This window comes from Prionailurus bengalensis, chromosome B1 (genome assembly GCF_016509475.1).
Source record: "Prionailurus bengalensis isolate Pbe53 chromosome B1, Fcat_Pben_1.1_paternal_pri, whole genome shotgun sequence".
NCBI lineage: Eukaryota > Metazoa > Chordata > Mammalia > Carnivora > Felidae > Prionailurus > Prionailurus bengalensis.
Genome location: NC_057344.1, coordinates 122,906,142 through 122,929,374, shown reverse-complemented (window position 1 = coordinate 122,929,374; position 23,233 = coordinate 122,906,142). Strand labels below are relative to the sequence as shown.

General features: G+C 36.8%; 1 protein-coding gene across 1 annotated transcript in view; it reads left to right on the top strand.

Moving 5' to 3' along the window:
* Positions 1–935: 935 nt before the first annotated feature.
* The window catches only part of CB1H4orf17 (chromosome B1 C4orf17 homolog), a 35,979-nt gene continuing 13,681 nt past the window's right edge, over positions 936–23,233 (top strand). The window contains exons 1-4 of the mRNA XM_043571842.1: positions 936–1,187; positions 7,393–7,611; positions 15,129–15,349; positions 17,904–17,957. Of these exons, the coding sequence (XP_043427777.1) occupies positions 7,485–7,611; positions 15,129–15,349; positions 17,904–17,957 (402 nt within the window). The 5' untranslated portion in view covers positions 936–1,187; positions 7,393–7,484. The remainder of the gene's footprint in view (positions 1,188–7,392; positions 7,612–15,128; positions 15,350–17,903; positions 17,958–23,233) is intronic.

Genomic DNA, 23,233 nt, shown 5'->3' with positions numbered 1-23,233 from the left:
AGAGTGTGATGCTAAGTGAAATAAGCCATACAGAGAAAGACAGATACCATATGGTTTCACTCTTATGTGGATCCTGAGAAACTTAACAGGAACCCATGGGGGAGGGGAAGGAAAAAAAAAAAAAAGAGGTTAGAGTGGGAGAGAGCCAAAGCATAAGAGACTGTTAAAAACTGAGAACAAACTGAGGGTTGATGGGGGGTGGGAGGGAGTAGAGGGTGGGTGATGGGTATTGAGGAGGGTACCTTTTGGGATGAGCACTGGGTGTTGTATGGAAACCAATTTGTCAATAAATTTCAGAAAAAAAAATAAATAAATAAAACAAACAAAAAAAAATTAAAAAAAATAAAAAAAAAAGAAATTAAAAACCATACATGGTCTGAAAAGAAAAATATTAGGAAGCACTAGTATATATAATCCGGAGAGCTGAAGGACACATGTATGTATGTGTATATGTGTATGTGCATGTATGGAATTACTATGTATGATTCCATCTTCCCTTTTCACAGGGAACCCTATGACTTTAACTGTATTATTTAATGTTTCTTTATGACTTTTAATTAACATTTCAATTTTTTTTTTCAATACTATTGAGCAAGTCGTTGCCATGGACATGCTGACTACCAAGCAGAATGACTGGGATATCTTTAAAATCACCCACATTTTCTCCCCCTAGTTTTGGGTGAGAAGTTTGATTACCTCTGCATAGTATGTATTCTTCAAGCAGATTATGGAGAAAGTATCAATAAATGATATTGATTGCTCTTTCTTTTTTCTCTTTCTCTTTCATTAGATTCAACACTATTATATGTCTGAAACTGAGAAAAGTCACTGCTACCATGTGGTTTTGTCAAGCTGTGGAGCTCTGAGAACATGGGGTGAAGAGGTTCTGGAACTCTGATTTCCCTAAAGAATGTTACCACGTTGCTAAGCTTTGTAGTGTATCCTAACAACCAGGGAGCCTCCTGGGCTCTTTGTAGCAACAGTGGGAGAAACTGGAGGGAGACAGTGATATTCTACTGGATGCATTAGACATTAGGCTGTCTCTGCCAATTAAAAATTCCCAGCTCAAGTGCAAAGATTTAAGGAAATCAGTGACAACTCAGCATAGACCCATTATGAGGCTTGGAGTATATCAATAGCCTTGAGTTCCTGTGAACAAGATCACCTTCTTTAAAAACTGTCCTCAGGTATCATTTTAAATTCATCATTAAAATAATTTTCAAAAAGTTTAGGTATGATTTAGCTAATGGATCTCAGGTTCATCCTCTTTTCAAGACTATGTGAAGGCCAAAGAAATCCGTTTTGTGGTAATGAGGTATTATCTTTTAAAGTAAACCACCTAAAAAAAAAATAAAGTAAACCACCTATCTTTGAGGAGATCATACAAATAAAATAAGCTAAGTTTGTGGGATAAAGACATTTGTTCTGTGGATAACATTCAACTTCATTTAACAAATACTGAACATATACTATGTGACAGGTATTGGGAATACAGAACTTAGACTAGACCATTGCCTGCTTGATTATGATATCCTATGGAGAGAAGCGGAAAATAAACACAGAAATGAAAAAAAAAAGCCAGGGAATAACATGCACTTATGGAGATCGCCTAAGAAGAGTTAGGGATAGACAGTGATCCAGGAAGGGAAGATGGTGGGAACTACTTTAGAGAAGGGTAAGGAAGCCTTAGCCTTAGGAGAAAGTCTCCTGTAGGCAGAGCAATGAATGCAGTGAAGATCTTAGTGGCATGCCTTTTAGGCGAGGTGACCTGCAAAATGGTTCAGCATTCATCACCTAAATAACAATCTTTACATCTCTAGGAATTCTTTGTAACTTACAGCTGTTCGTTGATCAGATGTCGTATCCTCTTGTTTTAAACATACATCTTCCATAAATGTTACTTTGGACTAAGATTATTAATATTTAATACAGATTGGCATATTTTATGTTTGTTAAATTTTTTTTTAGCATTTATTCATTTTTGAGAGTGAGAGAGACAGAACACAAGGGGAGGAGAGGTAGAAAGAGAGGGAGACAAAGAATCCGAAGCAGGCTCCAGGCTCTGAGCTGTCAGCACACGGCTGGACGCGGGGTTCCAACCCACAGACCGCGAGATCATAACCTAAGCCAAAGTGAATGTTTAACTGACTGAGCTACCCAGGTGCCCCTAGATTTACATATTTTAAAAGTAACGATGACCAGATTTAGAACTACATGATTAATCATACCTCTGAAACTCTAGATTTTGAAGATTTTGTGTCATGTAGTCTAAATAAAATTCAGTGACTTGCTAATATATAGGTAGATTCAAGAGGCTATAGAAAAGGAAATACTGCTCCCAGAAGTGCTTGCACGATTCCCTGAATGACAAAAGGTAATTTTAATTAGATTTTCCATCAGTTACCACTGTACAGGTTTTTCTCTTCCTCTTCAAGGCAAAAGCAGAATGCTGGCATCACAAGTAGAATAGAATTATAAATGGAACTTGGCTACTTTCACTCAGCACATCTTTTTGGACATAGTCAGGAGGGCTCCACCGAGGTTTTGCAACACAGACAGTGAGGCGAGACCCAACATACTTACTGGTAATAACTAAAACGCTCATGCTTAGAAATTGTTTAGCTTTTAAAAGGAATTAATACAAAGAAGGGTAAGTTTTCTAACACTACCTGTTGGCGTTTAGTTGCAATGACATGTGCCTACCTGTTTGGAAAGGTTGGAGTTAAAACCTGTTTATACAGTTCCTGTGAGCAACAGTTACTGACACACCGTAGTTGGGGTGATTGACTTTTTTTTTTTAGTACTTTGCTCTACCACAACTGTGGAATTCATTCTTTAAAATCTGAACATGGGATGGCGATGTCTTTCCTCCGAACATCACCTGTCATGTGCATCAGGTGGGGAAAGAAGGCTGAGAACTGCTGCCCCATATTATACAGCAAATACCTACTAAGCTAAAATAGTGGAAACAGTGTGTGTGTGTGTGTGTGTGTGTGTGTGTGTGTGTGTGTGTTGTTTTCTTTGTGGTGTTTTTTGTTTGTTTTGGAGTTAAAAAATACCTATTATTTATCACAAAACTGTAAATAATTCATGGCACATTACAGAAGTTATTATAACTGATTTCATCTACAGAGTCTGTCCATGATATGTACTGAACAATTTTGCATTGATGGGATCCTCTAATACTGGTTCAGGAAAATGTTTAGTCACTTCATTATAAAATAAATGAAATTTCTGATTCTCTAACAAAGATTATGTTTGTTTATCAACAAGTAAATTATTTTCTGGTCCTCTATTAATTCCTTATTTTAATAACATGTTCTTTTCATATTTCTCTTGCCTTTGGGGGGAAAAAATCTAACCTTTTGTAGAAGAATGAATGATTCATTTGTTTAGAGTTTATCTCTTAAAAAAATTATAGCCCCAAATCAATGCTTATATTAAAGAGAAATATTTAAATAGAAAAATATTATTTTAAGCCAATTCATGAACTTTGGAAAGATATCCACTAAAATCAATGCAAAAATGTATTATCAGTCAGTTAAAGAGTGTTGAAATCAATATAGGCAACAAGTGGAAGAGGAAGATGGGGGCCATCATTAATAGCAACTAAAATAGTTTTGCTTTTCTTCAGGCTTGAGTTAGTTTCTTTTTTTGTTTTTTTACATTAATAGACTTTATTTTTTACAGTAGTTTTTAAGCTTGCAGAAAAATTAAGCAGAAAGTACAGGGAGTTCCATATATCGCCCCTGCCCAATCTCCCCTATTATTCACATCTTCACTAGTGTGTTACATTTGTCACAATTTATGAACAAAAACCATACATTATTATTAACTAAAGTCCATAGTTTACATTACCATTCACTCTGTGTTGTACAGTTCTGTAGCTTTCAACAAATGCATGATGTCATATATCCACAACTACAGTATAGAACAGTATACTACAGGCTGGTTTCACTGCGCTAAAAATCCCCTGATCTCCATCTATTCATTATTCCCCCACTGTCCCTCTAGAACTTCTGGCAACCACTGATCTTTTTACTGTCTCCATAGTTTTGCTTCTTCCAGAATGTTATGTAGTGGGAATCACTCAGTGTGTAGGCTTTTCAAACTGGCTTCTAACAACATACATTCTAACAACATACATTCTTCCATGTCTTTTCATGACTTGACAGCTCATTTCTTTTTATTACTGAATAGTATTCCACCGTATGGAGGTACTACAATTTATCCATTCACCTATTGAAGGACACCCTGGCTGCTTCCATTTTTTGGCAATTATGAATAAACATTCATGTGTAGGTTTCCCTGTGGACATGAGTTCAAATCCTTTGGGTAAACACCTAGGAGTACAATTGCTGGGTCTATGGTAAGAGTATGTGTAGTTTTGAAAGAAACTTCCAACCTATCTTCCAAAGTGGCTGTACCATTTTGTGTTCCCACTGGCAATGAGTGAGAGTTCCCGTTGCTCCTCATTCCTGTCAGCATTGTCAGTATTTTGGACTTTAGCCATTCTAATAAGTGAGTAGTGCTATGTCATTATTTTAATTTGCAATTCCCTAACGATAAGTGCTGTTGAGTATCTTTTTATATGCGTGCTTATTTGCCATCTGATCATCTTCTTTGATGAGGTGTTTATTCACCTTTTTCACCTAGTTATTAATTTGGCTATTTGTTTTCTTAATGTTGATTTTTAAGTGTTCTTTGTTACTCTGGATACAAGTCCTTTATCATATATGTGTTTCAGAATATTTTCTCCCAGTCTGGGAGACATTGTTTTAAGAACTTTTGCAGGGAATAATATAGTTTCACTTTTCTTCAGGTTTGAGATAGCTTTGTTTTTTCATTATTAGATCACTTGCTAGAACAATTCAAAGTACAACTTTGTCCAGACTTTTTCATTTATCTAATTTCTGAAAACTTAAGTGTAAGTCAGACTTTCAACAGTACATAATGTAAATTGGATTTTGTAAAATTTTTAATGATATATGTGGATAAAATATTTACATATTGCCTGAATCCCTTTAACATTATTTCAAAACCTCCAAAAGAAACAATAAAAGCCACAACATCAGGTAATTAAATTTTCTGTAATACAAAAGAAAGCCCTATAGCATCTTTTAAAGTATAAAAGCAAGATGAATTTCAGACTTCTTTTTTTTTTAATTTTTTTTTCAACGTTTATTTATTTTTTGGGGGACAGAGAGAGACAGAGCATGAACGGGGGAGGGGCAGAGAGAGAGGGAGACACAGAATTGGAAACAGGCTCCAGGCTCTGAGCCATCAGCCCAGAGCCTGACGCGGGGCTCGAACTCCCGGACCGCGAGATCGTGACCTGGCTGAAGTCGGACGCTTAACCGACTGCGCCACCCAGGCGCCCCTGAATTTCAGACTTCTTGAAGGCACTGTTTTTTTTTATAAGAGGAGAAAGAGTTTTCTTCATTGTTTATTGACCTTTAATACCAGAATTTGAAGTATGTCATTACCCTTCAAATTAGCCTAAGAAATGATTAATGAGGGTAAGACACACCCAGTAGAATAGCTGAACATTCTAGCTGATGTCTCAGTCAATCTCATCAGGTTTCAGATGAAAAAATAAAAATCTAGGAAATAAAATAATTGATCCATGGTGACTTAGCTTGTTAATGGAAAAGCTGGGACCATACATCTCATTTTAAAGTTTCAGTTCACTTTAACTTGAAAGTTAACTTGATAGTTCCACTCTCCAAATTGTCTACTGTACCCTTTTCCTCCAATACAGATAAAAAATGAATTTACTGACTTAATTGTGCAAAAGGTCCCACACAGAAAGAATGAGTAAGGCTATAGTTTGGGTTACACAAAGAGGCTGGAATTAACTCATTATTTATAAGGAACAATAAGAAAATATTTTTTATTGATAGATAATAGTACTTTATGAGTTCAAATATTTTAACATATTTTATTTAGCCTAGAATAATTTTAGAATTTATGAACGTTAGGTATTTGTGGTAACAGGACTGATAACATATACCATACACTCTGAATGTATACCATGGAAAACTTGAACACAGATTCTTTGGTCTAAAACGCAGTCAATGAACTAAAAATGTCTGCCCCAACAAAATCTTGAGAACAATTTCTAGAATATGGACATATTTTGATGCTGAAAATTATTCTGACCAGAAAAACTCCCTGCCGTGGTTAGAAATAAAATGTGTATTTCCTGGTCCTGCTATCATGAATAAAATAGCCACATAAGACAGGAAATACACAACAAACACCAGAAAAAAACCCTTCTTTATATTTCAAGATAGCATGCCATTTTTTTAAAGTTTATTTATTTTGAAAGAGAGAGAGAGAGAACATGAGTGGGGAGGGGCAGAGAGAGAGGAAGAGAGAGAATCCCAAGCAGGCTCCGGGCTGTCAGTGCAGAGCCCAATGTAGGGCTCAATCCCACAAACCATGAGATCATGACCTGAGATGAAATCAAGAGTTGGATGCTTAACTGACTGAGACACTCAGGTGCTCTAGTAATATGTTATCTTTAAGAAAGTTTGTTTAACTCTTTCCTATGTTAGTAATCCAGAACTTTCCCCCCACGTAATTGTAAATTCCCTAAGAGCCATAACATTATCTTTGATCCCTTAGGCCTATGACACTTTAGCTATCTAATAAATAATTCCTGAGTGATTGAAAGAAAATCATTAAATAATACTGAAAATTACAAACAACAACATGTCAAATGTTCTCCAATTTATCATTTGTAGATACAATATCATTCTTTTATCAGATTTCCCCCCCTTATTTTTAGGTTTTACCATCCTCTCAGAAGATGATACAAATTTAAGAAGGTGGTTTTCTAGGGGTCCCTGGGTGGCTCAGTTGGTTAAGCATTGGACTCTTGATCTCAGGGTTGTGAGTTCAAGCTCAGCATTGAGCTCTGTGCTGAGGGTGAAGCCTACTTAAAAAACAAACAAACAAACTGGTTTTCTTAAAGTATAATATTAAAGGTCTTCATATGTGTATTATATCATAATATGAAGGGTGTATTCATGTAAAGCACATTTGTGTGTATTGTATTTTAAAGCTATCATTTTCATTTACTATATCAAAATTGATAACCTGTTATTTTTATGTTGGTAAGTGAACAAAGTGACCTTAAATGTAATTAAATATAGAATGTATTTTAAGCTTCTCACAAATGTTTTGAATTTTCCAGGGAAAAATTCTTTGCTTCCACCCATACCCGAATTCATTTCAATGTGTACAAAAATTTAATCTGAAAGTATAATAGCCTCACATTGCTTTGACAAGGGAAACAACTCAGCAGTGCAAGCAATGAAGAAATATTTGATGTGTAAGAAATGTCAAGAGCCCCTCATCAGAATGATTGTCATTTTATGATTTCAGGGTCAGAGCACCTCTGGAAGTGAGGTTACCAGGTAGAACCCCAAGACATTTTGTGGCAACAGTGGAGAGGGGCAAACCAACATCCCGAGAACATGAGCCTCAAGTCCCCAATGTCTGCTCCTCAGTTTGAGAGCAAATGCAGCCATATTATGGCTAGAAATGGAGGTTGTTTTCTAGTCCGGCACACCCCTCATCCCAGAAGGGTGTGCCACATCAAAGGTAAGGTGACTCAAGGTCCTAGAATGTTTCCCTTTCTCAACATTTGGGCTACTTGATGATTCTGGTGGGTAAGCACAGGGATACTGTTCAAAATATGTAACCAATAGGGAGGCCCAGGTTTTGAACATTAAGACCAGATGCCAGCATTGGAGTTAGAGCAGAGGCTTACAGGCATCCTCTGTGCCAGGCATTAACCCTTGGTTGGGAAAGGGACTATAAATTTGGTCCCTTCTTGAACTTGCTTCCTCTCCTCTTGCAATACTTCCCTTGATCTCATCACTTTTTTTTTCTAAATATTTTGCAAATTAAGCTACTTCTCCCCATGGCCATGGTTGCAGCTCCATTCTAGGCCATTCTTATCCCTTGGTCTGACTACTACTTTTGCAATTTGTAGCCTTCTAACTGCTCTACTTCCACCCCTGCCCTCATCCAATCCACTCTCCATAGAACAACAAGAAAGATCATATTAAAATGTAAATTTAACTGCTTAAATATCCCACTCAAAATCCTTCAGAGACTTCACATGCACTTAAGATAATGACTAGATCTTGACATAGGCTAAAATGTTTCCTGTGATGTATGTGGCCTCTGCCTCTTTTGACTCATTTCCTATCAATACCTACCCACCCGTCTTCACTGTACATAAACCACACTGGACTTGCGTAAGTTCCTTGAACACGTAATAAGACTTTTCCAACCTCTGGATTTTCACTCATACTATTTCCTCTTGCCAAAAATTCCATTATTACTTGCTGTTTCTCATTTTTCAAGTTTCTTGAAATGTAACTTAAAAGAGACAATCTGGGCTCCATATCCTCAATCTAAATTAAATTTCCTTATGTTATATTCTCATAGTATTCTATCACAGCAATTGTCTTAAGTCAGGTTCTCTGGAAATAGACTGTAGTATGGAGAACTGTTTGAAGGAGATTTACTGGGGCTGCTCTCAGGAATAACATGTATAGGAGTCAAGGGAAGCGGGATTTAGCAGAACTTGAGCTGTGATACAGATACAGTAGAGGCCTCAGTCAGCCCCATAAGGAGCCATGGATGGCTTTGTAGAGGTATCTCAACTTGAGGAAAGGGGGTAAGGCCTTTGTAACCCCCACCAAACACTCATTGGTCAAGTTCCCATCGGCCATGAGAACTATCTTCAGCTGGAAGCAATTCCCAGAAGGGACTCAGCATGAGCCATCAGTAGCTGACACATCTGTCAGGTGGACAGATGAGTGTGCGCATCCTGAAAGCATGGTTTTGGGTAGATGCACCTCCACAGTCATTGCAGTTTGTGACTAAATATTTTTATTTGATTATGATCAAATACCTTCTGCTAATTTGTGAGCTCCTTGAAAACAGAAGACATATCTGTTTTACTCACCACTTATTTCAATTTCCCAAAGAGTGGCTGCCACATGGGAGGTGCTAGGTAAATTTTTGTGTAAGGAAAGAAGGGAGCTTAAATTATACCCAGGTAAAATTTAGAGCCTCTCATAGATTTTTAAACAGAGTTCATGTTCTACCTCAGCTATCTAGTTGTGTGTCCTTGAGCAAGTGATTTCATTCTTTAAAAAATCATTCTAGCTGTATTATAGAAAGTAGAAGAGGAGCAGGGGCCTAACGAGGGGTTGGGAGATAAGTTAAAAGACGGACTTAGTCATCTAAGTGAAAGGGATAGAGAATGGGCCAGGGCAGAGTAAGCAGAGAAGTGAAGGCTGAACTTTGGGGCAGAGCAAGAGGAAAGCTCGGGTGAGCAGAACAGAGGAAAAAAAAACATCAGAAAGTTATGAGATAAACCAAGATTCAATGAGAATGGCTGGGGATGATCGTCAAAGACAAATTCCTAGAGAAGATCAGGAAAATGAAAGCCAAGAGAAAGCAAACAGATATTACAATAGAAGTCATAGATGACCTTGAAATCTATTGTTGTGGCAAAATCTGATGACAGAGTTTTTCAAAATCCACATGAGAAAACCATTGCATTTAATTGGAACTTTTTTTTCTATGAAGGCAAATACTACAAAATTGAGTGTAATATTTTTTCTGACTTTCAGATACTTGATATATAATATATAATTCTTGTATATGTTATTTCACATTCTGCCTTGAATACCTTATACCTATAATTACAGCATAAAACTGTTGGCAGGCAAGGGATGGAGTTTTATGCCTTCAAACACCCTACAATGCCTACCACAAAGCCTTGCTGATAGTAATATATGTTCACATATAAATATATGTTCAATTGAATAGAAAATTTTATTGGAAATCTTTCAAGGATATCCATGCAAATTCTAGAAAGCCTAGTAACTGGAGTTGGATGAGAAAGAGAAGAGCAGCAAACTGCTTTGTTTTGGCCGTTAACAGCCAGTGCTGTGAGCCCATACTGAGTAAAAGGACACTACAACTAGTTTCACTAGTTTTACGCCAAAGATAATTCTTACAGTCCATTTTACCAATATTCAAATGTTCTAGTCTGTTGAGATCTAATGTTATTATCAGTGATAAATCTTTTAAAAATTAAATCATCAGTAAGTTTGTTCAGGGACGCCTGGGTGGCTCAGTCGGTTGAGCGACCGACTTTGGCTCAGGTCATGATCTCATGGTTTGTGAGTTTGAGCCCCGCGTTGGGCTCTGTGCTGACAGCTTAGAGCCTGGAGCCTGCTTCAGATTCTGTGTCTCGCTTTCTCTCTGTCCCTCCCCCACTCATGCTCTATCTCTCTCTGTCTCAGAAATAAGTAAACATTAAAAAAAAAAATTTTTTTTAAAGTTTGTTCAGTCTAAGAAATGTCAAGTTAGAGTCTCTATTTGTGATACATATAGGCACTCTGCTAACAACACAACACAAGCCAGTTTCTGCTCACAGTGTAGTTTGGAGGAGATATAAATAGAGGGAAATAATTATAATACAGTGTTATGTGCAATAATAGAAGTATGGTGGAAGTTGAGGTGTAATACAGAGATAGGAAAATTACTGGAAGAGTATGAAGAATGCATTTCACGGAGATTTGATTGAGAGATACATATGATAAACATTAAGGAGCAACAATTAGCAGGAGTTGGACCTTTATTGGATTTGGGAATGGAATAACAAGTCTAGAATTACTACCAGTTTTTTTAGCTTGGTTGATTGGGTGGATAGTGGACCAACTATTAGTCTTGAGCATATGGGAGGAAGAACATATATAGGAGGTAAGATTAAAAGCTTCATATCAGACATGTTGTACTCGATGTGCCAATGGAACATTCAGGAACAAATGACCAAGTAGAGAAACGGATATAAGGACTTGGAGCCTAAGGACTGGGTGAGTCTATAAAGTAGATTTGAAAAGCAGGAACATGTAGGTTAAAACTATAATGTTATTGCTCAAGAAAGCAAAGAAATGCCAAAAAACCCTGAAAAACACAGGGATGTATAGACACAGAAAATCCAGAGAAAGAGACTGAAAAGAAAGGGCAGAGATGCTGGGTTGAAAAATGTTGTCTCTGAAAATGGAAAGAAGTGATTTTAAAGAAAGAGGGAACAGTAAATGGGGTCATCCATAGAAAGGTAAATGCATGTAAGAGACAAAAATTTTTCATTTAATTTACAAACTAGTGATCTCTACAACCTCTTCTATCACATAGAATAGAGAAAGCTTGAATTTATAGACCTGAGGATATTAAAATCTTACATTTGCTTGGCAGAGGTTTTTGAGCTGTGTTCTGGAGTCTTAGAAATCTGGGCAGGAGACAAACATGGAGTAAAATGTGCTTGAACAAAGGACACAACAGCCAAAGAAATTTGAGTGTCACTACTGCATAGAAAAAAAAGCATTATATTTAGTCATGGGATTAAATGAGACTTTTCTTGTTTCCAGAACTTTGGCTAAAGCCAAATTTCAAGATCATTTGTGCATGACTTGCTAAGAGGTGATTTAAAAACTGGCTCTACCATGGTAGCCTATCTCCAGGCTCTTTTGCTTTAGAGAAGAGTAAAAGTTCATGAAAAGGAAAGAAAGTGAGGATTTCTTTGACAAGAGTCTTTGGGGTGCTGTGTACTCCCCCTCCCCTCCATGATGAACAGTAGTAGCTGCCTTCACCAGTAACTTCAGGGCTTTCCAGGGGACCATTTATGGAGAACGGAGGGTCTAGAGAGGAGATTGAGATCTCACTGGCTAGCAAGATCCTTGCCTGTGCTGTTTCTGGTCTGCCCTGTACTGTTTCTGCAGTGGAATATGGGGAGACTATTCTTGGGGTGAACTTGTTCTGTATCTTCTATGCTATGGAAGACAGAGAATGATGTCTGATTCTCTTCTAAAATCTAAAGACAAGAGCCAACTGGAGCTGCCTGAAGCTAGCTATGTCAGTAGCACAAAGACTGGGATTAAGTTGCTCTCCCACAGAAGACTAGGCAAAGGGCCTTGTTTCCTGTGGGCTAGAGTGGACACTCAGGAGGAAGCTGGTCAAGAACTGTCTTACAGGTACCCAGCCCAAGAGGACTAACCACTATAATAGGACAACTCCAGCCAAAAGAGGCTGGTGACATTTTGCCTGGTGTGAAGGTGGGAAGGAAGAGATGTTAATAATTTTCTGGTAGGTACATTATCCATGACTGAACAGTATCAGAGATTTCCTCAACCAAGGGTCTCCAAAGAACCCACAAAAATGCCTCATGAGAGAAAGAGCCAGCATTTCTTCTCTGTCTCACAGATCCACTTTCATAGATGCCTCAACACTAAATTAAAACCATTCGGCAAGTAAGACTTTGTGTCCCTTTAACCATTCCTTCATCTTCCACCCCAACTCCAGAGGAGCTGGAAGCAGTGAGTGGGGAAGAGAGAGTGGAAGAGCAACGTGGAGGAAAACCAGACCACACCCCCACTCCCCTGCTGGTCTGTGGAGGCTGGGTCATCCTTGGCCTGGAGAGGAGGGTGTGAAATGGAATACTAATACCTTTACAACACCAGCTATGCTGATAGTAAATATTTTTGGCATCTTTGATGGAAAGTTTTGTACACGATAAAGATTATTGCAGTTACTTGTTATTTTTAAATCAAATTTTAAAATAACAATTCTAAACCTGTTTGTTTTAACATTTAAAATTTAACTTAACCCAATATTAGAGCACACTCATCAACTAAGGAAACAATTGCCTTGGACAAAAAGGTAAAATGAGAGTATGTTCTCATTAAACTGGGGCTGCATATTAGAAAATTAAATAGGAATGTGATATTTGAATCTTCTGGTGACACTCTCCCACAAGGTGAGTCCCTCATAATTACAAAGGTAACAGCAATTTGATGCCCTATAGGGGGAGCTGGTCATTCCTAGGCCCCAAACTCCATAACCTAATTCTCCTGTATATTCAAAGCAGTTAATGAAACTCCCACCAATGTTGTCCTAATCTTCTTCACTGCTGGGTTGAGTTTTACATTTCCCTGACTAGCTTTAAATCATTTAATATTGTCCCATTTGACTCTGAAACCACTTTAGTGCCCTTCCACGTTTTAGATTTCTGGGTAGTTCTTTCCCAACTCTTGGATAGATAGAATCTGAATTCTTTCATATTATGTATCACCATTTTTTAATTAAAGGAGATAGCAGAGAAAATAAGGATTTTCCCCTTGATTTGTCTTCATGTTAATCTTTTATTTATTTCATTTGGTGGGCAGTTTTTCACCATACACCTGGGCCAATCACTATCTCAGGTGTTTAAGATAAAATGGTAAGATGTGATGCTATCTTTAAAAATGTTATTCTCATTTCTACATGGAACCAGTTACTATCAGTAAAGTTCTAAGTGTCAGACTAAATAAAAGCTTTATATTTGGCTGTGTTATTCGTTCATTTGATAAATAATCATAGAGCACCTACTTTGTGCCAGGCACTATTCTAGACACTGGGAATAGAGTAGCAAACCAAACACACAAAATCCATGCTTTCATGAAGCTTACACTCTAGGACAGCTCAGCCCAGCAATGTGCAAACAGATATGACAAGGGACAAATGCTATGAGAAAAATAAAAAGGCATAACGGAACAGAGTGTGAAGGGGTGCATTTCAGACAGGGGTTTCAGCAAAGACCTTTATGATGTCATTTGAGCAGATAGATAAGAAGGGGAGACTGATAGTACTAGAAGGAAATTTAGAAGAAAATGGGCACAAAAACCAAAAAAAAAACAAAACCAAAAAACCAAAAACAAAAAACACTATACAGAAGCTTCTTGTGCAACTTCTTGGAAACAAGACAGCTGCCTATTACTATCTCTCATAATTCACGGATTAACATCGAGCAATGTCCTGTACACCCTCATTTCCTAAACTGTCCGACACGTCATGACATAGTGTTTACACGGAAAAGAAGATATGTCTATAATTCGATATATGACCCAGAAGCAAATAGCTGTTACAGGAGAGTGAAGGAGCCTAGAAGCCTTGGACATGAGGAAGGAGTTTGCTTTGCACTGCTTTTTCCTTCCTTACCTCGCTCTTAATTATACCTCCTCCTGCCTCCTGTTCCTAGCTTATACAGCTGTCTATATCTTTTGCCAGTACGAAAAAAGAGCCAGTGTATGTCTTTTAGGAGGCCTTATTATATTGAGACATTTTGGATGCTTTCAAACGTCTAAATGTACTGTTCATGAAAAGGGCTAACATAATCCCGCTTGGTTAATTTCAAAACTTGGGAAATGAGGCGTCTGTCTGGGATAGAGGCAGATCTATTCCACTTGACTCTCCGACTAAGATCAAAGATGTGATCCTGGTTCTCAAGGCTAACGAGATGGCAGAACATTTCAAGGCAGCATGTATTGCTAACATAATTTGCTACACTGACTTTCATTTTTTTTTTAATATATGAAATTTATTGTCAAATTCGTTTCCATACAACACCCAGTGCTCATCCCAAAAGGTGCCCTCCTCAATACCCATCACCCACCCTCCCCTCCCTCCCACCCCCCATCAACCCTCAGTTTGTTCTCAGTTTTTAACAGTCTCTTATGCTTTGGCTCTCTCCCACTCTAACCTCTTTTTTTTTTTTTTTCCTTCCCCTCCCCCATGGGTTTCTGTTAAGTTTCTCAGGATCCACATAAGAGTGAAACCATATGGTATCTGTCTTTCTCTGTATGGCTTATTTCACTTAGCATCACACTCTCCAGTTCCATCCACGTTGCTACAAAAGGCCATATTTCATTTTTTCTCATTGCCACGTAGTATTCCATTGTGTATATAAACCACAATTTCTTGATCCATTCATCAGTTGATGGACATTTAGGCTCTTTCCATAATTTGGCTATTGTTGAGAGTGCTGCTATAAACATTGGGGTACAAGTGCCCCTATGCATCAGTACTCCTGTATCCCTGCTACACTGACTTTCAAAGAATATCCACCTAGCATTCATTCATACGATTTGGAGTCTGACATCTTATATACACTTAACAATATCGAATTGGGAAATTGCTGATCATTCAGAGAAAACCCGCCAAAAACCTAATCTGTTTTTTTTTTTTTTTTGGTCTTTTTATCCTTACTCAACTAGGTTTGAATAACATTCCCATCTGTACTGTGAATGATGATGAGAACTCACTGGGAACATTGTGGGGTGTTGGCCAGTTCAACCACTTAGAGAAGGATGAGACACCCTTTGCCAAATGCGGTCACCCACCCAGCACTGCGACCCTGGAGAGTCCTGTCAGAGAAGTCACACCGGCCCCAAACCATATCAAAATGCCCCCTCGGCCTCATTCTGGTGAGTCCCTTGTGACTAATGAAATCTTTCCTGAGGTCTCCTGCAAACAACCAGAGGTGGTAGGGGGGATAGTCTGTATGATTGCTAATATAACTGCAGCAGTTTTAAAATATAGCAGCTAACTTAGCTGCAGTGATTTCTCACTGTGAAACAGGTTATTCATTATACAATTTTTTTATTCTTTTAATCTCATTTCAGTAGCCCAAGACATATTTGGTGTGGTTCTAGTCTCTAATTCCAACAAAAGTAGCTTAAGAGATACTGAAAATGAATGTTTACCCAACATGATAGGGAACCTACTGCAGACAAAAAGTGAGTCAGGGAAATGCAGTAGGGATGGAATTACATGTTTACATTTCTCCCTGCTGGATGGCCAGCTCCTGAAGGTCAGGGCCCAGGGTTATTCCCTTCTGTGTTTCTGGTATCCTTGGTATCTCCCCAGGTCCCAGTACAGTGTTTGATCTTCAGTAAAAAAAAATTTTTTAATTAATTAATTAAATAATGTTTATTGAATTGAAATGAAAGGGATTAATCAACAGAACACCATGATGACTATAGTTCACAATGCTGTCTTGTATATTTGGAAGTTATGAAAGTAGATTTAAAATTTTTCAGCACAAGAAAAATATTGATAATTTTGCAAGGTGATAGTTAACTACACTTAACTGTGGTGATCATTTTGCAATATATACATATATCAAATCACGGTGTTGTACATCCTGCACTATCATATTTTAAAAAGCACAGCATGGCAAAATCTAAAGGGCTAGCTAAAATAGAAGGAACTCTGGGTATTGGAAATTGCTTCCAGTTCTCCTTCGCTTGTCCTGTACAGTTACCTGCCATTATTAAAAGTTTCAGGGCACCTGAGATTGTTTTGGTATAGTGTGGTAAAATAATATTGTCTTTCAAAAAGCGACAATAAGAGGCATCATTAGTAGAGTACTTCCTATGTGATTCCATTCTAAGGTCTTCACGCTTGCTAACTCATTTCATCCTTTCAAAGAGTTCCTCTTCCTTCCTTTCCACTAGCAGTAGAGAATAAAGCCCACACAATCCACCTACTGTTGGGTGTTCCTTCCTATACCATAAAACCCGGAAACTTAACAGTTAGGTTTGCAAGAGCCCCCTAATGGGAGTTAAGTGTTGCCACCTGATCAGATGTATATTTCAGATCTGGGGCTAAGGTCATCGTTTTGGTTGCTGTCTGCTCTCAAGCATGACTGGAGACATGGGGTTTTCCTGCTACAATATCCCAGTGTTCAGATTCTGGATTTATGGGTGTCAGATGCCAAGTCAGCAGATACGGTGGCTTTCAGATTGCAGCATGTTCCAGTGTCTCATCTTTAGCCTCAGTGATGTGACAGCAACTCAAGTGTCAGTGGCATCCTGACTCCCCTCCCCCCCCCCATAAAGGCTGTGCCCCCTGGCGGGCCAGGTGCAAGACGTTCTTGAAGTGATTTGTGAGGGTCAACGCCAGAGTTCACTGCTCCAGCCCTTCCAGTGATGTTGCAAATACCGCATTCCCTGTCTTATTTGCTTAAAATAGAGTGGTTTCTGTTTCCCTGAAGTGAACACTACCTTAATAGACCACCACCCATAACTTTGTTCTTCCTACTTCCTGTTCTCTTCTGGAGAGGTAACTTTACAATGGTTTTCTCTCTTTAGCTAGAACTAACGAATTCAGTTACTGTTGGGAATATGTACAAAATCTTTGCATCTTTTAAGAAATTGTTTCTGTTGACTATGGCTTCAGTAAAAACGATAGCATTATTTACAGAGAATATAGCTTTATTTAAATTAATGCAAAATGAAATTAAGCAAATATTTAAATGGTTTAAAGTGATTTAGTTGGATGATGCTATGAAATGTGTAAGGTTGAGCGACTGTTGAAATAAGAAATATAATTAAAAACGTAATTATAGCTCAATACACATCCTCTGCTTGTGGCCACAGGGCAAACAGCGCACCTATAATCTCTTTAATTAGGAAAAGTGACAGCTATATGGACAGGAAACAGAGAAAAACATGTTTTATATGAAATGTGCACTTTTAAAAATTAGTTTACCCAGATCAAGAAAATTCTTCTAGTCTTTCTTTATATCATCTTCCTGGGCATTGAATTAGTTTTGTAAATATCAATATGCTTTAAAAAAATTTTTTATTAGTTTTTTTTTTATTTTTGAGAGGCAGAGAGAGACAGAGCACATATGGGGAAGGGGCAGAGAGAGAGGGAGACACAGAATCCAAAGCAGGCTTCAGGTTCTGAGCTGTCATCACAGAGCCTGATGTGGGGCCTGAACTCATAAACCGTGAGATCATGATCTGAGCCGAAGTCGGACACTCAACCGACTGAGCCACCCAGGCGCCCCTTAATATGCTTTTATTATGTTATTCTGGTATAACTCTACCTGCAAGTTTTTCAACAGATCCCTGAGTTGACTTTAATTAAAATCCAGATATACTCTCACTTATTTCAGCAACTGATGTATATGTTATGTGGTAGAATTTTTTTCTGTTTGATCTAAATATATATTTCTGTGTCATCATTTCAGAGCCCTGCAGAAAATCAGGGAGTGCTTCAAAACTTCCAGTGAGAATCCCTTAGCAATTAAAAAGGTAAAGAAACAACTACTTACAGTTACCTATTTAATTTGACTTCTGTCATTTCCTCTCCTTCTCTTCACATAACTTTCTGAAAAGGCACATTTCATAGTATCTTTAAGCTTTATTTAGGTGTAATTAACACAATATAAAATACACATATTTAGAGTATACAATTTGATGAATTTTGACAAGTATATATCCACATCTGGGAAGCCACCACTGAAATCAAGAGAATGAACATACTAACCACTCCCACAAGTTTTCTCAAAACCCCAGCCCTGGCCCTCCCACATGCAAATATTTATCTGCTGTTGCTCAAAATTAGCATGCAATGTTTTAGGCTTTTATGTAATGAAATCATATAATGAGTTATTTTTTTAAATATGGTTTCTTCTTCAGACTCTTAACTCTAAAGAACAAACTGATGGGTGGGGGTTGGTTAAAAAGGAGATGGGGATTAAGGAGTGCATATGTTGTGATGAGTGCCAGGTGATTATGGAAGTGTTGAATCACTATATTGTACACCTGAAACTAATGTTACACCGTATGTTAACTAATTGGAATTTAAATAAAAACAAAAAAATGGTTTCTTTAACTCAGCATCAATATTTTAAGATTCATCCATATTGTTATGTTCATCAGTAATTCATTCCTTTTTATTGCTGAGAAATATTCAATTGTATGGGTATCCCACAATTTGTATACGTGTTCACCTGTTGATGGACATTTAGTTTGTTTCCAATTTTTGCTGAAGCTGGTATGAATATTTGTGTACTCGTCTTTGTATGGATATATATTTTCTTTTCTCTTGGGTAAATACATAGAAGTGGAATGATTGGGTCTTATAGCAGGTGTAGGTTAAAATTTTTAAGAAATTGCCAATGTGTTTTTCCAAAGTGGTTTTACGATTTTACATTCCTGCCAGCAGTGTATGTTTCTTTTCCTCCACATCCTGCCAACACTTAGTATAGTTAGTATTTTATAATTTTAGCCAATCTAGTGGCTAATGGTATCTCATTAGCCAATGGTATCTCATTGTAGTTTTAATTTGCATTTCCCTGATGACTAGTGAGCTTGATATCTTTTCATGTTCTTACTTACCATCCCTATATGGCATTTTTATGAGAAATGTGTGTTCAAATCTTTGCCCACATTGTAAATTGGGTTGCTGGACTTTTTATTATGAAGTTTTAAAGGTTCTTTATATATTTTAGGTAAAAATTCTTTTGTCACATATACATTTTGTAAATGTTTCTTCTAGTTTGATGGTTACTTTTTTTTGTAACAGTGACTTTTGAAGAATCAAAATTTAGAAGTTTGATGAAACCCAAATTTAAAATTTTTCTATCATAGTTTCAAATCCACATGATGTTTATCTCTCTGTTGTGTCTTATTGCAAAGACTAACCTCTAGCCCAATGTTGAGTAGAAGTGATGAAAGCAGATAACCATGTCTTGCACCTAATCATAGGAGAAAAGCTTATATTTCACCATTGAATATGATGTCAGTTTACTTTATTTATAGATGCCCTTTATATGGCTGAGGAAGTTCTTTTCCATTTCTAGTGTCCTGAAGCTTTTATCAGAAATAGGAATTGGATTTTGTCAGATGCTTTCTCTGCATCTATTTGAGATGATCATATTTTTCTTTTTTAATCTGTTAATATGGTGAATTGTTTTGGTTAACTTCCAAATGTTAAACTACCCTGGCATTTCTGGGGGGAAAAAAAAACTCAGTTGGTCATGATGTGTTACCTTTTTATATATTTAATTTCATAAAACATTGTTTAACATTCTTGTGGCTATGTTCATAAGGAATACAATTTTGTAGTTTACTTGTAATGTCTTTTCTGGTTTTGATAGAGCGTATACTGGCTTCCTAGAATAAGTTGGGAACTTCTCTTTAAAATTCTGGGAGATTTTATGTAGAATTGGTGTTATTTATTCCTTAGAAGTTTTGTAGAATTCATCAGTGAAGCCATCTGGGCCTGGAGTTTTCTTTGAGTCAAGATTTTTAACTACAAATTCAGTTTCTTATTTTCACAGATTTAGACCATTCAGGTTATCTGTTTCTTTAGTGAGTTTTGGTGGTTTATATTGTTCATAGAATTCGTCCGTTTCATCTAAGTTGTTGAATTTACTGATATGAGGTCATTCATAACATATCCTTTTAATGATTCTATGATCAGTAGAGATGTTTTGTGTCTCATTCCTGACACTGGGAATTTGTGTTTTCTTTTTTTCTTGATGTGTCTAGCTAGGTTTGTTAGTTTTATTGATTTTCTTAAAGAATCTTTTTTACAAAAAGAAAGTTCTTTTCTTAAAGAAGCTTTTTACAAAAAAAAAATTATGAAAAAAAAGAAGAAACTTTTGGGACACCTAGGTGGCTCAGTCAGTTAGGCGTCTGACTTCAGCTCGGGTTATGATCTCACAGTTTGTGAGTTCGAGCCCCGCATCGGGCTCTGTGCTGACAGCTCAGAGCCTGGAGCCTGTTTCAGATTCTGTGTCTCCCTCTTTCTCCTCTCCCTCACTCATGCTCTTTCTCTCTCTCAAAAATAAAATAAAACATTTTTTAAAAATTTTTAAAGAGAATAAGCTTTTCATTTTGTTGATGATACTTATTTTGATTTTTTGTTTATTTTATTGATTTTTCATTTGTGTCTTTATATAAGATGAAAGCTTAGGTCATTGATTTCAGACATTTTTCCTTTCTAATATGAGCATGTATTAATATATTTTTTTTAATAAACAGTGCTTTGGCTGTATACCCCAAATTTTACGATGTTGAGTTTTCATTTTCAATCTGTTTAAAATACTTTCTAATTTCCTTTTTAATGTCTTCCCTATTGGTTACTTAAAATTATGTTATTTAATTTCCAAATATTTGGAGATGTCACAGATATCTTTATGTGATTGATTTCTAATTTAATTCCATTGTGGTGAGAGAGTATACTTTGTATACTTTGAAACTTTTTAAATTTATTGAAACTTGTTATATGGTCAAGAATATGGTCAATCTTGCTCAATTTTCCACGTACCCATGAAAAGAATGCTCACTCTGCTGTTGTTGGGTAGACTGTAATATAAGTATCAGTTATGTTGGTTGATACTCTCATTCAGGTCTTCTACAGCCTTACTGATTTAGCTGTCTGCTTTTCTCTATCACTTATTAAGAAAGAGGTGTTGAAATCCCTGACTATAGTTGTGGATTTCTATATTTCTCTTTTAATGCATATCAGTTTTTTTGGAGTCCCAGTGGCACAATTGGTTAGCACACAGTACTTATATCAGTTTTTAATCCTGTATTTTGAAGCTCTCTTATTAGAAGTATAACTATCTGGGTTTGTTATGTCCTTTTGATCAAATGACCCTTTTATCATTATAACATTACTAATTTCAATCCTCATAACATTCTTTGATTTGAAATCTATTTCATTATAGAACTATTCAGGTTTTCTATTTCTTCTTGAAGTGATTTTGGTTATGAAATTATTCATTGCATTGAAACATTCAGATTTATTGATAATGGTATACATAATAATCTTATATTTTAAATATATGCAACATCTGTAAGATGTACCCTTTTACCTTTCAGTTTTGTTAATCTATGTCTTCGTTTTCCAACAGAAGTTTATCAATTTTATTAGTATATCAAAGAATTAATTTGGGGGGTTTTGTAGATCCTCTATGTTGTATCTGTCTTTTCCATTTTGTTAATTTATGTTACCTTTTCCTTCTTTCCATACATGTACTTTATTTTATTGTTCTTTATCTGACACCTTTGGTCTTTCTGATATATATATTTTAGCTATAAATTCCTCTCTGAGGACTGCTTTCACTGCTTTTGTAATTTTTGCTATCAGCATTAATTTAAAATTTTTTCTAATTTGCATTATAATTTCTTTTTGCCTCATGACTTAGCTGCTGGATATTATGTATGAAAGTTATTTGTAGGAATCTGAAGCTTATGACAAAAGGACTTTTTTCCAAAGAAAACTTGGTGCTTGCTTCTGTAGGAACCCAGACGCCTTACCACCCTAGACCAACTTAAATGAAGTTCAAAGCTTGATCTCAGGTTGTATTTCTTCAAGGACCATTGCACTTCTAGGTCACCTTTACCTTCAGGGTGTAGTCCTGTGTTGGCCCTTATTTGGGTCCTGAGCTTTGAGTCTTGTCTTTCAGGCTTTCAGGACCTTTTAAGCTGTCACAAGAAAAGTTTTCACTCTTCAGGATCTGACAATGACCTCAGGCCACAAATGGCTACTGTACTCCCCACAACTCAGGCTTCTCACTTGCCCTTTATGTTGGCCTATTAATTCCTACTTTATTCACTCCTTGACAGCTTTAATTTTTTTAATTTTAATCTGCCTTTTTAGTTGTGTCCAGTGGGAGAGTTGAACCAAAAAAATATGTATTGTTATTCCCTAAAACAAGAAGTCTTTTTATATAATAAACTTTAACAGAAGAATGCATCTACATACGGTATAGCTTTACTTTCACTAAATGTCAATAGTTCAATATTGTTCTATCAATTCCAATCATCACAGTCCCCAGTTGTTGACATATTCAGCCAGTTGCGTCTTTGTGTCTGAAATATCACTCACTTCTGAAGGTTAAAAGCCTTTCTTAGAATAAGCACACAGATCTAAGGCTTCTATAACTCTTCTTGAACTTAAAGCTCTTCTAACCTTTTTAAAAAATTCTAAATTTCAGAGTACATTTACTTCCCAGAACAAGAAAATAGCCTTTCTATTTCCTCTTCCAGTTAATCAAGGGAAGTAATTTAGTTGACCTCTAATTCTCTAGCTCTCAGTTGCTGTTCAGCAGAGCAAGGAGACAGCAGTTCACAACATGTAGTGTCTTCACAGACACTGCATGAAATCTTTTGAGTGTCTTCTTCCTGTCATGAAAGAGAAATCTTCCTAACTTAACAGAAAATCTCATGTGGTATCAGTTTGTTGTTATCTGGAGCAGCTAGATAAATAAAGGTTACACATCAAACATTTAAAAATTATTATCTTGTTGTTTAACCAAGGGTTGAAACCAAGGGTTTAAAATGTCTTCACCAAAAGTAAATAATATCTCACTATGTGGTCTGTATCTAAATGAAAATATTTGATAATTAGATTTTTTTTTCAACGTTTATTTATTTTTGGGACAAAGAGAGACAGAGCATGAACGGGGAGGGGCAGAGAGAGAGGGAGACACAGAATCGGAAACAGGCTCCAGGCTCCGAGCCATCAGCCCAGAGCCTGACGCGGGGCTCGAACTCACAGACCAGGAGATCGT